This window comes from Odontesthes bonariensis, chromosome 15 (assembly GCF_027942865.1).
Source record: "Odontesthes bonariensis isolate fOdoBon6 chromosome 15, fOdoBon6.hap1, whole genome shotgun sequence".
Taxonomy (NCBI): Eukaryota; Metazoa; Chordata; class Actinopteri; order Atheriniformes; family Atherinopsidae; genus Odontesthes; species Odontesthes bonariensis.
Window position 1 is genome coordinate 3,910,416 of NC_134520.1, and position 15,663 is coordinate 3,926,078.

At 43.3% G+C, this 15,663-nt stretch overlaps 1 protein-coding gene across 2 annotated transcripts in view; it reads left to right on the forward strand.

Annotated features, from left to right (window-relative positions):
- Window positions 1-15,663, forward strand: part of fryl (furry homolog, like) — a 64,116-nt gene that overhangs the window by 39,933 nt on the left and 8,520 nt on the right. For both annotated transcript variants that reach the window (XM_075484727.1, XM_075484728.1), the window contains 17 exons: window positions 252-373; window positions 470-657; window positions 1,110-1,204; window positions 1,305-1,900; window positions 2,123-2,391; window positions 2,467-2,607; window positions 3,365-3,565; window positions 3,680-3,841; window positions 4,311-4,385; window positions 4,572-4,748; window positions 5,486-5,686; window positions 7,682-7,882; window positions 10,274-10,683; window positions 12,687-12,894; window positions 13,024-13,173; window positions 13,289-13,387; window positions 14,148-14,216. In XM_075484727.1, the coding sequence (XP_075340842.1) occupies window positions 252-373; window positions 470-657; window positions 1,110-1,204; window positions 1,305-1,900; window positions 2,123-2,391; window positions 2,467-2,607; window positions 3,365-3,565; window positions 3,680-3,841; window positions 4,311-4,385; window positions 4,572-4,748; window positions 5,486-5,686; window positions 7,682-7,882; window positions 10,274-10,683; window positions 12,687-12,894; window positions 13,024-13,173; window positions 13,289-13,387; window positions 14,148-14,216 (3,364 nt within the window). The remainder of the gene's footprint in view (window positions 1-251; window positions 374-469; window positions 658-1,109; window positions 1,205-1,304; window positions 1,901-2,122; window positions 2,392-2,466; window positions 2,608-3,364; window positions 3,566-3,679; window positions 3,842-4,310; window positions 4,386-4,571; window positions 4,749-5,485; window positions 5,687-7,681; window positions 7,883-10,273; window positions 10,684-12,686; window positions 12,895-13,023; window positions 13,174-13,288; window positions 13,388-14,147; window positions 14,217-15,663) is intronic.

Consider the following 15,663-nt stretch of genomic DNA (forward strand, 5'->3'; position numbering starts at 1 on the left):
TATGTATAATCTGACATGAGTCGTACAGATCAGTTTGAACCATTAGTGTCAACACACCTTCGCCATCTTACTCATTCTGTACAATGATTCACTTTCATGCTTCCAGCATTGTCTTGAGAGGACTGGGTATATTTGCTCTGCATGGGTTTGATTTTGGATTTGTATATTTGTTTTTGTGTGAGTGTGATATTTTAGCTTGTAGAGAGGTAATAATTCACACTCCCTGATGTTCTTTCACTTCTGCCTTGCAGAAAACGAGGCCCTCTCTGGAATCATGAGGACGTGTCACCTAAGAATCCCAACATTAAGAGCGCTGAGCAGCTGAGTGTTTTTGTGAGACACGTTGTGACCGTCTTCAAACATTCCCAGACAGGTCTGCGTGGTTGTCCAGCCCTATTTTGCTTTAGTTACACGTATAATTTAACTGGCTTTGTTGTATTTACCTTCATGCACGTACGCTTTTCTTTAGGTTTCCAACTGGAGTCTTTGCTGAGTGAAGTAGCTTTGAGAACAGCTCTCTCTTGCTCTTCTCGCCACTACGCTGGTCGCTCATTCCAGATTTTCAGGGCACTTAAACAGCCTCTGACTCCGGCCACACTGTCTGACATTCTGTCTCGGCTGGTGGAGACTGTTGGAGACCCAGGAGAGGAGGCTCAGGTCAGAGCCTTTCAACTACCAACATCATTCAAACCCTTGTCGAATTGTGTTTGTGGGTAGAAAAACATATTTCGGAGCACGTGCGTTGCTTATAGCACAGGGGACTTAGATTTAAGATCAACATGTTGAGGATGAGCTTTTCTCTTATTTAGGTAAAACATTTAGTCTGTGCAGCTTGTTTTTGGTAATAACAGGATGTAGGCTAAACACTGAATTTACACAATAACACCAAGAACTAAATTTAGCTTGAATATAAACAGCTTGATTTGAACCAGTAACTTCAACTCTCAAAGTGAAGTGCATTCTAAAGCAAAGAGAAAAGAAATCCTCCTTTTTGTTTTTTAATCAGAAAGAAAACTTGCTATTTAGATTTAGATTCCACTTTGTATGGTTCTGATTTTTTTTTTTTTCCACACAAGCTGACTTAAGTTTTTTTTTTCCGGTCTCCTCAGGGCTTTGTGATCGAGCTGCTGCTGACATTGGAGTCGGGCATTGACACATTAGCAGACACTGTCAAAAACTATGACCTCCTCACTGCCTTAGCACAGTAAGTCCTCTCGCTTGTGGTTTTATTTTCCGATATTTGACTCCTCGTTACTCTTATTCCTAAAGTTACTCGAAAGATATGATTGTCATTCTATTTCCAGAACCTCAACCCGTGACCACCTGCTCGGGGTGAAGCTAGCTGCCAACAGGAAAAGCACTGGTCAGATCAATCTCAACAGTAGTGGCCTGTTTCATTACGTCCACACTCGCAGCAACTCTCTTCGGGCCAGCCAGATTGGTGAACGGAAAGCTGACAGACGCAGGAGCAACACCCTGGACATAGCAGACCGGCTAGGTGGTAGCCACGGGAACCTGGCACGCACACGGAGCTTATCATCACTAGGCGGGGGAGGTACTCCGGGAGGAGGCCCCGTCCCTCCTGTGGACCCCTCAAATCTGATGGCCACAGTCTTCTGGATCGCCGCCTCTCTGCTTGAGTCGGACTATGAGTTTGAGTACCTGCTGGCCCTGCGGCTGCTTAACAAACTGCTGGGCCAGCTGCCTCTGGATCGTGCGGACAGCAGAGAACGTCTGGAGACTATTCAGGCCAAGCTTAAGTGGTACAACTTCCCTGGCCTGCTGCAACTGTTCCTCAAGGGCTTCACGTCTGCGTCGACACAAGAGCTCACCATCCACCTGCTCAGCAAGCTCATCAGTGTGTCCAGACACACGCTGGTAGATCCATCGGAAGTGGCAGGTAAATGCAGTTGATATTAATAATCTAAAGTAAGATCAAGGAAAAAAACAGAAATTGATCATGTATAATAAGCCTGCTACAAGTGCAAAAACTTTGCTTTTCATCATCGCAATCAATGCTCTTATTATCTCTTGTATTTGGTAACCTTCGTGTCAAGATCAGGCGTCCAATTCTGCACGTTATCTCTCAATAACATGTTCATTTTCTTTCCTGGGCTTTCAGGATTTCCTTTGAACATCCTGTGCCTCCTGCCACACCTCATTCAGCACTTTGACAGCCCCACTCCTTTCTGTAAGGAGACGGCTGATAAGATAGCCAAAGTCTGCGCGGAGGAGAAGTCGGCCACGCTCTCCAACCTGGCCCACATGATGAGTCTGTACAGCACGCACAGCTATTCTCGCGACTGCACCAACTGGATCAACGTGGTCTGTCGATACCTCCACGATGCCTTTGCCGAAAGAACCTTGAACCTGGTCACTTACTTGGCGGAGGTTTGTAAGATCAAATGTCTTTATGCTGGTCGCAAATTTTAGAAATTGATATTGACATAACGTGTCTGCTCTCAGTTGCTGGAGAAGGGCCTTCCCAGCATGCAGCAGTCCTTGCTGCAGATCATCTACAGCCTGCTGAGTTATATTGACCTCTCAGCAGCCCCTGTTAAACAGTTCAACCTTGAGATCATGAAGATCATTGGTAAATATGTTCAGGTGAGCCACACAATGGAAGCAACTTTCAAGTCTTTGGTTATTGATATCACTAACTGACTTTACAAGTAAATGGGTAAACTGAACTCATATATTCATTTATTTATTTATTTTTTTAATTGAAATTTGCATTATTTTCTGCCATAACCAGACTCAGATGTGGGTTTCGCTTGTTGGCATGAGCATCACCACTTGTGTGCAGCCAGATGTTTGAATAATATGTTTTTTATCTGGACACAACTTGTTTTTAACATACAGCGTGGTGTGTACGATAACTGGAATTCTCTTTTCTATAAGTGGCAGCACAATGAACAGAATAGCTCATCTTTCTGGGTCATCTTTGATGCAGCTTTGTCCTTTTATGGAAGCCTTTTTACGACCCTGACCCTGGGGACTAAATGGTTCTCACTCATATTTGCCTCTGCCAGTTGTAATCCCATATGTGCCTTTAGCAAATTCCACTCTGGTTTAGTTTATGTCGTCTTTAAATAAGGTATTGTACGTGTGCACATACAGTTTGCCAGGCAATGTGCGCTGGTGCGGATTGACCTCCTTTTAAGGTTCCACTACATTGTCGTAGTCACACAAACTACTAATGGCGTCATTGACTGAACTTGTTCCTACCGTGGGTAGGGGGATGGTGTGGCCTTTAGAAGGAAAATATGTCCTGTTCATATTCATAAATCCTAGAGAAACGCCTACACGGCTTGTTACCTCACAATGAAATTGTTTTTTTTCTTGTTTGTGTTTTTGTAAACAGAGCCCGCACTGGAAAGAGGCTCAAAACATTCTGAAGCTGGTCGTGTCTCGTTCAGCCAGCCTTGTTGTGCCAGATGACGTGCAGCGCTCGTACAGCACAGAATCTTGCGGCTCTCCAGAAATTGCCTTCACACGAATATTCAACAACTCCTCCAAGGAACTCCCTGGCAAAACTCTGGACTTTCATTTTGACATCTCAGAGGTCAGAGAGATAGTTTGTTTGGTTTTTATTTCTTTTGGAAAACACTCATCTCACTGCTCTCATATTAAGAGTATGCTCTGTTACTTATTGCTAAGTTGTGATGTGGTTTTGTAGACGCCAATCATAGGGCATAAATACGGTGATCAGCGTACCGCGGCGGGGCGAAATGGAAAGCCGCAGGTGATTGCTGTAACACGGAGTACCTCCTCTACATCATCTGGCTCGAACTCCAACGGTCTGGTGCAAGTAAGCTGGAAGAGACCTCAACTCTCTCAGGTACCTTCCAAAACAGACACTGGTGCGTCCAATACCTGACATGAACTGATCTGGGTGGCAGCAATCGCTCAACATATGCGGCTGTGACCTGTCTCCATGTTTACAAGCTGGATCGGATTCATACATGAACTTACCTCCTGATAGCATTTTCTTCTAATCAGAATTCAGAGCTCCCGTGTGTTGCTCCAACTCCTCAGCTGACATCACAGAGCAGTCATCTCACTTAGTAATGTGTAGTTGTTTAATAAGTTAGCCATTCATTTAAAAGTCATTTTGTCCAGAATGAAAACGGAAGCTTTAAACACTAAATGCTTAAACTGTAATTATTGATACAAATGGTTTAATTTCCTGTTATGCCACGCCGTGTTGTTTGTGAAATATAAAGTTGTTTATTGTGTGTGATCGAACCCTCTGAGACCAATCTGCCCTGATGTAACTTTTCTCATCTTGTCCCGTGTTGTTGTTACAGAGAAGAACCAGAGAGAGGCTGATGAATGTGCTGTCTTTATGTGGCCCAGAATCTGGCATACCCAAAAACCCATCTGTAAGACTCCTCTCCTACTCTAAGGCCTCCGACAGGGTCTCTGTAAATCTGCTGTTATGATTCTGCTGCTGCCGTAACTGTGGTCTTAGTGTTGTTGGGTGACTCTGTTTTGGTGTGAACTGCGTGTTGATGGACACACGACCACCATGTTTTGCTGTCTGACAACAAAAACCTTTCTCTTTCCAGGTGGTATTCTCCTCCAACGAGGATCTGGACTCTTCTGATCAGCAGACCATTCTTATTCCAACAGTGGAGGAGGTGGTGAGGGAGGAGGAGGTGTCAGGAGAGGACGCGGGCAGTGAACAGCAGTTCGGCGTCTTTAAGGACTTTGACTTCTTAGATGTTGAGTTGGAGGATGCTGAGGTGAGAATTTATAGTAAAGTAGATGAATGTTGAGGAGCTGATAGTGGGTGGAAAGTACTTTTCAGAATAACTGTCTTTTAAGCCGACAACACGCTTGTACAGCTGTATACTGTTTTTGTGGACTTTAAAGAGCTGATCTGCCGAGTCACTCTTCCCTCCTCTGGACCAGACTTTAATTAGCAGTGTGATGGATGAACAGCATTGTCTTGTTCATCCAGCTTTTGCCACGCTTGTTCTGACTGATAATTTTTGTTGTGTAACTGTTATAAGGCTACTAACATAAGTATTCCCTCTCCTCTCTTGCCACAAGGAGCTGCAGGTAAGTTTGTGGGCCTGCCAGCTTCTTAGAAATGTCAGGGTTCTTTGTTTTTTTTTTTTCAGCACCCTGCTGTGTCCCTGTGTAGTCATCAGATTAAGTGCCGTAGTACACTTTGATTTAAAATCATCGCTGCTGTGATTGTGAACCCTTTGCTGTTATAGTTTTAGAACCGTGCATGATTACCATCCCAAAATATGGAGGAAAAAAATATTTCACCCACTCAAGCACATGTGCGTTTGTCCATAGTTATATTTTGATCACTTGTGATTTGTTTTTGTTTTTTTCTTTTCTTTCTTGCGTATATATGTTGAGTTGTGGAATGTTGTGCTTGTCTTGTGCCTTATTTCCTTTTGTTTGGCATTATCTGCTCCGTATGCTGCTTTTGTGTCTCACTGCTGTTGGTTTGGTTGTCCTGCAGGGGGAGAGCATGGACAACTTTAACTGGGGGGTACGGCGCCGCTCCTTGGAGAGCATGGACAAAGGGGACACGCCGTCTTTGCAGGAGTGCCAGTACGCGGGCAGCACGCCAAGCCTCAACCTCACCAACCACGAGGACACGGATGAATCGTCTGAGGAGGAGGTACTGAGTGCTAGCCAGATTCTCACCCGCTCTGGCCTTGTAAGTCTCACTCTAATCCGGGTCCCCCCCACCCACCCAACCCACCGTGCTCCTCACACAGCTCGCTGGCATGGTGTGCGTGTGTGTGTGCGCGCGCATACTGGGCCACACCTGCTGCCTGCTTCTTTGCTGGTGGTAGATCCTTTCTTCAAATCTCAGCCCAGTCCCTCTTCCTCTGACCTCTAGATTTATTCTCTGAATTGTTCACATAGAGACAGATTTCTATATTTTGGATGATTGGTTGGTCCACTGTGGGAAATTTAGTGTAATTTAGTAGGAAATCAGTTGTAAATCAGAATCATTGTATATATTTTGTTTTATAGACCATAAACCATATATTATATATTAATTTAACATAATAAATATCAAATCTAAAAGTAAAGTATTCCAATTCAGCATGTTCCTTTGCCTTTTTCCTCACTCTTTTTCTTTTGCTTTGCAAGCAAGGTCTTCCCAAAACTTGCTAATAATGATATTAATATAAGTGCTTTCCCTCAGTCTAATGGGGACGCCTCTTTCTCTCTTCTTCTGCTCTTCTTGATCTTGGTAGTGCACGGTGAGAGAATGAGCTTTTGCATTTAGTGGACATTTGCCCCCCCCCCCCCCCCCCCAGAAAAAAATAATTTGTTGTCGTCCAGCATTTTAGGGTGGAAAAACATGAGCATGCTGCATTAACATTAAATGTAGCCTGAATACTGAATCTGTTCATTTAAATGGACGTGAAACTAGCAATAATGGCACGATGATACTATTAGCCTGAAGCTGTTTCAGGTGCAAGAACAACAGAATGTTATACTAAAATGACTAAATTTGCTCTGCATGATATAGAAACTTGGGTCATGTAATTCATTTGATCAACAAAAGATTTACCTCCGCAGGGTTGAACGTTGCATTTACATATATTATGTAGACGTGCCTGCATTACTAAAATTTAAACAATTGATGGAAACGTAATAAGAACACAAGACAGAATGACCAAATGCCTCTTAGGTAATGACCAGGTCTTTTGTAGTCAATGTTATGTGCATTAAAAACATGTTGTACCACAAAGTAAAGTTGTAGTTCAACTATATTTGGTCAAATCACACCTGCAATTAGACTGAACTAAGCTCATTCAGGAATTTTTCTAAGTCCTGACACTGACAGTCGTACATGTACAAAATAATCTCCGCTGTGCTTAAACATGTATAAGCAGAAAAGTTGAGTTGATCTAAGGTGCTGTTTACACATACCCGGGTATTTTGATAAACGCATATTTTCTAACCTTCGTTTGCAAAAATAACTAGGTGCACACAGCCCCGTTTAAAAAAAAAAAAAAAAAACACGTCTACATTGATCAGCATAAAAACGCTATCAAGAGCTGTTAAATTACGCCAAGCCTGACGGTAGCAGTGTTGGAACAATGAGAATTCCACACAAGCCAATCAGAAGCCTAATAGAGAACCGCTGACAGGAAGAACTTCGAAAAAATGTATTTCGTTGTTCCTATGTTTCCCAAACGTATTATGTGAGGTACTGGAACAGTTCTTCACACAGCAGTGATTTCCAGGCATGTGCTTGCAATTCCGGACTGTTTAAACTTACTGATTTTAAAAACACACGCGTACACTGTAAACGAACGGAGAGAATGGCGTTTTCACGCTAGCATCCTGCCAACATGGCGGATAGGGGCGGGGCTCTGTACTATGACGACAACTCCTCATTCTCAATTGCCCAAAACTCCGTTTTTGTCTCTTTCAACCAGTTTATACACAAACGCTAAACGGAGTTTTTAAAAAATCTCCACTTTTGCCGGAGTTTTTTTTCAGCTTCGTTTTCGGAGGAAAAAACTCCATTTGTGTATAAACGAAAGGCACAAACGAAGGGAAAGGTCTTCGTTTATCAAAATACCCGGGTATGTGTAAACAGCACCTAAGTGCCTTGAGATGACATTTGTTGTATTTGGCGCTATATAAATAAAAATTAATTGAATTGAATCTTGTTTTTGTTCTCCAGCTGAACAGCGACTCTGCCACAGACGATACTGCCTCCAACCATGTGGACTCCCTGCAGCAGTCTCAAGAATCCTCCAGTAGTGCCATGACTGAAGAGGCCACCGTCCTTCCCACTCTGCCCTCTGTGCCCTCTCTCCCCCGACTGGATAGCCCCAGTTTGGAGATGGCCCACTCAGACAGCACCAGCAGCCAGCTGCCTGAGGTGCGATCAATCGGGAGCAGCAATAAGCTGTGGTGCTCGGGTGCTTTTTAGCTTGCTTTTTTCATTTCTGTTCAGCTTTTATCTGCTTTTACTGTACGTCTTAGCTTGTCTGTTATCTAAATGGATGATCAGCTACCTTCGGGAAGTTTTGGATGGGGTAAAAGTGTTGGTTCCATAGCTGCCTCCCTGCCTGCTGTCGGGTTAAGACATTGCTTGCTGCTTACACTTCCTCTGAACTCCCCTCTGACTGCTTTCTTGGTCGCTTCGCTCTGGGTGTGGGTGCTGAAGGCCTGCTCTAAAGCTCTTGTGCCTTTTTGATGGTGTTGCGGCTTGATTTTTGTGATTTGGTAAGAGGAAAAGGCTCACCTCAGGTCAGCTGTTACTGCCCACCCCCCACCCCCAAATAACACAGCAACTGACCATTCCAACTAAATCCACCATTTAAAAACTTGTGAAAGCGACACCAGCTCCTTTATCTTCAGCAGATACATGTGTGAGTATGAGTCCTTTACAAGTGGTGTGTGTTGACTTTAATTGAACCGTAGAGCTCTAGCCATTTAACCTATTCAGTTTGCTGCCCTATTAACATGCCATTGCCTTCCTTGTGCTGTTTACTGCTACTGACATTTGTCACTTATACTAACAATGGTGAGTATGTTGTGGTTTTTATTTGCATGCACAGTGGGAGAATTGTTTGAAATGGCCCAGTTATGTATGAATACAGAAATATCGAACTAGCTTTAGTTCATACACTGTCCAAATCAGTTTTCAAGCAGGTGCCTGCTACACTTCTACACACAGAGCTGAGTGTAACTCTCCAGGAACTTCATCTAGCCGGTGATCTCAGTATCAGCCCAAGGACGCCTCCCCCATCACGGCCCTGGCTCTTAGTTTAATGAGCCCCAGATAAAACCATCAATACTCTTACTCTTTCCCTACAGGATGGCCATGGCCACTTCTAAAAGCTTTCCGTAATATAGCTGCTGTCTCTGTGATGTACTGGCTGCCTGCCACGCTCGGCTTGCGTAATGCATTAGACTTTTAAAAGATATAAAAAAAAGAACAGCCAGAAGGAGGAAAAATAAAAAATAAAATGAATAGCCAGGCCTTCGTCATTCTCCACGTACAGACTGAACATCTGCGCAGTTCCTAATTGAACTGAAGTTTATCAGGTCTTCTTTACGAGCTGTAACAGTTTCAACTGTTTTTTTTATGTTTTAACATAAACATTTGCTGTTAAAGTTGATTTTAAATTATAGCCTCACCTGATGTGCCCTTAATGTATTAATTTCTTAGGTCTGCAATGCAGTCCATTATTTATGTGCAGTTAGTCGGTCGTCATCATACAGGAAGCCCCTTTTAGAGATGTAACATGCCTCCAAGCAGATTGTATCATTCATTTACTGAGCAGTTGGCTCGTTCCTCGTCTTTCATCCATAATACGACTGCTGATTTGCATCGACATCTGGCTTTTAGTGGTATTTCACTGATATATTTTTATTGGCTTCTGTTAATCAATTACTTTTCATTTCTTACATGAAATGTTGGATTAGAGTGACATCGAGAGGAATCTTTGAGGAACTAAACAACATTAGAAGCGCTGACTTAAGTGTACCCCATTAATCACGATTGTTAGGAAATGGAAATGATATCGCACCGCAACAACCCATTAATCAGAGATGACAAATGAGTTGAAGGTAACCCTGAAGGAGCTGAAAAGCTCCACAACAGAGACTGGAATGTCTGTCCAGGGGACCGTTTTAAGCTGTTGGCTGTGCAAAACTGGGCTTTATGGAAGAATGGCCATAAAAAGCCATTGATTCTTTCAAAGAAATTTGAAGATTTAAAAGGCATCTGGGTGAGTTTTCAAAAACACGGGAAAGTAGTTATACTTCACTTTTTGGGGAACGAGGGAATGCAAAAACCTATCACCCCTGGAGAAGCAGGATCATCATGGGATCCATTCTGTGCCGATGTTTTTAAACAGAAGAGCCATGGCAAATGGTAAAAAATCTAAATGCAGGCAAATTCATGAGAAAGACATGTTGCAGTCCTCCAGAGAGTTACGAGATTTACCTTTCAGTGTGACTATGACCCGGAACACACTGCCAAAAAACAGAAAAAAGTAGGTGGTTTAAGGGGAGCTATTTAAAAAAAATTGGAAAAGTCATTAATCTGATTGACAGTCTGTAGTAGTTTGACCTTCAGACTGGTCAGTATCATCTTCTGTTGATGAAATGATGCAAATGTCACAAAAATCTGTTTAAGTTCCAGCTCGTAAGGAAACCAAACAAGACGATGCCATAAAGGCCACAGTAGTTTGTCCAGGCAAGGTGTGTGAAATGATCTTTCAAGCTGCACCTGAGCGCCCCCTCTGACTTTGTGTTGCAGGACGCTGTCAGCATGACGGCAGCAGACGAGCTGAGTAGCAGCGTGAGTGAGGACACGGGGTTTTGCAGCGCCCCCCCTCTGCCCTCAGACCCACCAGAGCTGTGTGACCTCCCAGACTCACAGGACACTCATGACCCCCAGGAGACTCGGGACCCTCCAGAAGACATAGATCCAGCCCCCCCTCCCCCGCCGGCCATTGACACCCCACCAGGGTCCCTTTGTGAGGAAGAATCCCAGACGGTTCTGCCTCTGTGTCTGCCCATGCCACCAGAGACGAAGCCTGATCCGTATCCAGATCCGGATCCAGACAGCACCTGTGGCTCCATGTGGGATGAAGATGTGACACAGGCCTTGAAGGAGCTCGATGAGCGCTGTGAGGAAGAGGAGGCGGACTTCTCTGGCATGTCTAGGTAGGTGGACCAGAACGTGGCATGACATTTTCCGTCAGTTCATTGACTGCTCTTATGTTGGTCCTGTTGGTGAGTTGCACTGTGGTTGAGATAAAGCAGCTCCAACGCACACACACATGCACACACCAGCAATGTTTACAGTTTGACTTGGCCGTCTAATCGGGAGCAGAATCAAGTTATTGACTAAAGTGTGTCCAACGCTGTGGACCGTCTGAGAAAACATTCAAGACATTCTGCTGCCTCCAACTTTCTCTTTGGGAGATCATTGCTCATGTAGATATAACCGAATTTACTGAACAGACGTCTTGAAGTTTCTTAAGTGGCGATTTTGTCGGATGATGCTGCAGTTATGAAATCAGGTTTTTATGGGAGCAGAGCAACAGTCTGCTGTGACTGTGAGTAACGGCTGGTCTTAATGGGTTCTTAATCACAATTTCTGTCATGTTTAGCCATCTGACAAAAGAAAGAGAAATATCCAAATTAGAGCAGTTTTATTGGGAATTTGGCTTTGTGTGTTTTTACAAAAAAAAACTTTAGAGCAACGCAAAGGGCACCAATAGCCCATATGAGTCTGAATTGAGCGTATACATGCAGAATTGTCCCTAACTGCATTATTTGGATGTGTCAGCTCACTTTTGAGAAGCTTGATTTAGTACGATTGTGGTCAGACTAACATGTTTACATGCATTTTAAAAGTCCAGTTCTGGCTGGAGCAATAAATATCCAATAAATATGATCAATATTAAAAATTAAAAGCTATTTGAAATGGTTTACTAACTGAACATTTGAATTACATAAACAAAATGCCAGTCACATTTAAAGGTATGAAAATCATAATTATATTGTTTATTACAGCTATTTCTCAAACCAAATATCGTCTTTCCTTTGTGATAAATTTAGATTCAGTTTATAAAAGACTGCCTGCTTGTGGACATATGGATTACAATAAGTGGCTTCTGTGAGACTTCTGAAATGTTACGATGGGATATCTTTCTTGGCATGGCTTACTAAAATGATGAAGGGAGGCTGGCTTCAGTCCACTTCTCAAGGTGGGCCAATTCTGACTAGAGGACAGTTCTAAAGGGATAGATGCAAACTACAGTGAGACAATATGATGAAGCTTTGCTGAGCAAAGAAAAATGCAGACACTGTTGCTCTCTTTGCATCTTGCTAAGTGAGCAACTTTCCATTGGTACTTAGAACAGTAACAATTATAATTACAGCAGCCTCTTACTATTAAATTCTTCTACTGGGGCTCTTTTACTTAGGCCCACACATGAATCATGAGCGTCTGAGTGGCTTAGACTTTGAGTGATTATCTGAATACTGCAGGACATTAACCTATTAAAGTGTGCTGGTACAAATGTGGATTTGAGAGAGGACAAGATAAAACCAACTAAGGCTACGTTCCACTAGTGTTAAATTAGAAGCTTTGCATTCAGAAGTGTGTGTGAGGGGGGTGAGTGTGTGTAGAAGCTTTGCTTGTATAGAGCACTCTGCAGTCTTGTGTGGGATGTGAGAGCAGTGCGCTAGTGCTGTTAGCAGTTGCAGCACATTCGTGCTGCAGACAAGGGGAGAGAGCTGGGGGAAGAGAAGCGATAGTTGGGATGAGGATGAGGACAGAGACTGTGTCCGCTGCAGTGCTCGGCAGTGCAGGCTTTAAATACTTATATTCTGTCTGCTTCTTCAGGCTGTTTGGTCCTACAGGCCTGTGAGTATTTGTCTGTACATCATGTGTGTTTGTGTATGTGAGAATGAAAGAGATGGTTGCATGATGCTAAAATGCTAATAGCTCATGTTATGGTGAAAACTCTGCTGTGGATCAAAGCTTTCTGTGTGGTACAGTAGGATTCACAGCGAGGGAGGTGGAAAGACAGCAGCGTGAGGTTGTTTACTTGCAGCAAGTGAGACCGAGCGTGTGTGTGTGTGTTTACATTTGTCCTTCCGTGCTGGGGTTTGGAACATGTTGGATCGTAGCTCATTGGCCCCCGTGTGTGTTTCAGTCAAGATGAGGGTGACGCAGACGGCTTCCCAGAGATCCAGGCCTCTCCACCTCCTTCGCCCTTCCTCTCTGCCATTCTGGCAGCATTCCAGCCTGTTGCCTATGACAATGAGGAAGATGCTTGGCGTTGTCATGTCAACCAGATGTTGTCAGACTCAGATGGGTCCTCTGCTGTTTACACGTTCCATGTGTTTTCCCGACTCTTTGAGGTAAATCCATTCATTTTACGTTTACTTGTGTTCCATCTCAGTAAAGCCTTTCATTATTCTGTTTGTTTTTGTTGTGTTCTTTTCATTCTTTTATGATTATTTTTAAAACCATCCCTTTTGTTTTTATAGAGTATTCAGAGGAAATTTGGCTCCATCACACATGCATCCGTTCGCTTTCTTGGAGAGAGGCTTCAGCGAATGGGTAATCAGTTCCTCAGCTCCCTAGAAGTCATGACGTCTCGCTCGCAGTGCCCCACTGTGTTGCTGGATGCCGAGACGGTAAGACGGTTCTCCATGGTTATTTATAATGATCTTAAGAATAGAATGCCACTTGCTGTGCCTTTTATTGAATGTTGTGACTTAATCTCTGCGGTGTCCTGTCCTGCCGTTGTAGCTGGTCTCTTGTGGACTGTTGGAGACTCTGAAGTTTAGTGTGCTGGAGCTACAGGAGCACCTGGACACCTACAACGCCAAGAGAGAGGCAGCAGAGCTCGTAAGTCGCCACATCTTTTACCACATTTATCATCCACCATATCTGCTTTCCTATTCTCTTTGAACACTTACCCACAGGGCACGTTGCCTCACATACTCGGATTTAGAAGACCGCCACAGTTGCACTTTTAGTTCTTGTATCAGGATGTGTGAGAGAGAAAGACTCAAAGTGACTAAATCATAATGGCTCCTTAATTTGTGTAAAATGTAAAATGCCCTTCATCTCTAAGCGATCACGCCGCGCAAGGCGGGGAGAACATAAAGACAGACAGCTGATGCTGTACAAGATAAGCTCAATCTGTCTCATCAGTAAAGCGAACATTAAATCAGTGCTTGCATCACTAGTGACAGCCCCTACTGGAGGGATAAAAATAACCCTCAGCAATCCTAAATCAGTTACAGAAGGCCGGGCAGGAGAAGCTGTGAGGGGTGGGAGAAGAGAGGAAGGGGGAGGGGAAGAAAGAGAAATGAGATTGCAGAGGGTTCTGGGATGCAGGGGCGCTAATTGAATGAGACGGCAATATTCCCTAGAGGGCTAGATACCATCCCATGCTCTGGAACAGGCCATCTTTAATTCGCTAAGTACCACACTCTTATTGAATCTCCTCCCTGAACAACCTTTATTATATATACAAACAAATGTAGGCGCATATGTCTACGGGAGGGGGTCTCTTTTACTGGCCTTCCCCTCTTGGACCTAAGCCTTATATTTCTTTACCTCTTGTTTGGTCTCACCTGTGCGTTTCCTTTCAACCCTGTAGTGGCTGGAGAACTGCAGGAAGACGTTTGGAGACAAAGACAGCAGCCAACGACCTAATACTCATGCACAGGTAGGAGTGAGGGCTCATTTGGCAACTGTAAACTTTTTACAGTTGCTAACTTTTTTCTTTTTTTTTTCTTTTGGGGTCCCTATTTTTGCATTGAATTATAGAAATATGCTGGCTCCTAGTTTCTGTAGGTGTTAAGGAAGTTTGTTTGGACAGCCATTCATTCAGGGATTCATTTTTGAAGCCATCAACACGGGGGTGACTTTGGCCAGTTTAGACGCTTTTGTGGGTTTTAAGTCCATATTTGTTATATAGTTACATAAATAATGTAACATAAGTATGTCACATTATTTCCATCCAATTTACAAAGTAACCCCGAAGCTCTTGTCCACCATTGAAGTTTTTGGAACAGGTTTGATTTTTCTGTATTTTTCCATATTACTCGGCCACAGCACGTTATGACAAACGATAAAAGACAACAAGTAAGGAATACAGGTTTATTGGGTTGCAGAAATTGGTTGTTTGATGTGTTTGAAGTATTACCAGCAAGGTATCAGACTTGAACCAGTGACCAAATTGAATAAACCTGGAAGCGATCTGGATATTTCCACGTCTCTTTCATCATGTGGTGAATCTCCGCTTGTTCTTAATGTCAGGACCAATGGACCCAATATTTCCTTTTTCTTTTCCTGTTGTGAAGAAGTGAGCAGATGGCAAAATCATCCTCATTGTTTGATGGCTCTATTTTGCTTCATGTTGTGAATTTCCGCAACAGATGGAGTGATCAAACGCATCGGTCTCGGTCCTCAACATTTCTATTTTTTGGATAACAGATTTTTTAAAAACACATACTAACTTTACTCCTCAGCAACACTAACGGCACACTCCCTGCACCTGACATGGTTTGCTGTTGCACTGCCCATTTTTGTCAAACGCAGACACAGAACTTTTTAACGCCCCTTTGAAGATCAAATAAGACAAACGATAGATTTAAAGAACACGGGCATTATTTCTGACTGCAACAGGGGATGTGATTTCAGATTGGCCATCCTATGGGTGGTTTTATGTCTTCCTAAGACTGCAAGCCATTTACAATTCTAATATTTAAGACAGACATGCACAACTGCTCCTTCCAAAGTTCTGCAGACTTTATTTTCATCCGTTTCCCATCCAGGGAAACGTTATGTTAGGTTAAAGCTAAACCACAACAGCAACACCTCCAGAGGTCTTTTACTACTCTCCTTCCTCTCCGTTAGCCTCTACTGTACCTTGTCCTTTCTCTCCCTCTTTACACATGCAGTTATCCAGCTTTTCAGAGTTAATGTTTCTGTAACTGCTGAAGTGAGCTCACATGTTTCGAGCATTCCCTGATCTGTGTGAAGAGAAGATAATAAACCACTTCTCCTTTCCCATCAGGTCACTGTGTCTCAGCTGTCGTGTTTAAGCTAACTAATTCTTGATCTTTCTCTCCTGTTTTGTTGTTGTTTGTATGTATGTGTGTGTTTTTGTG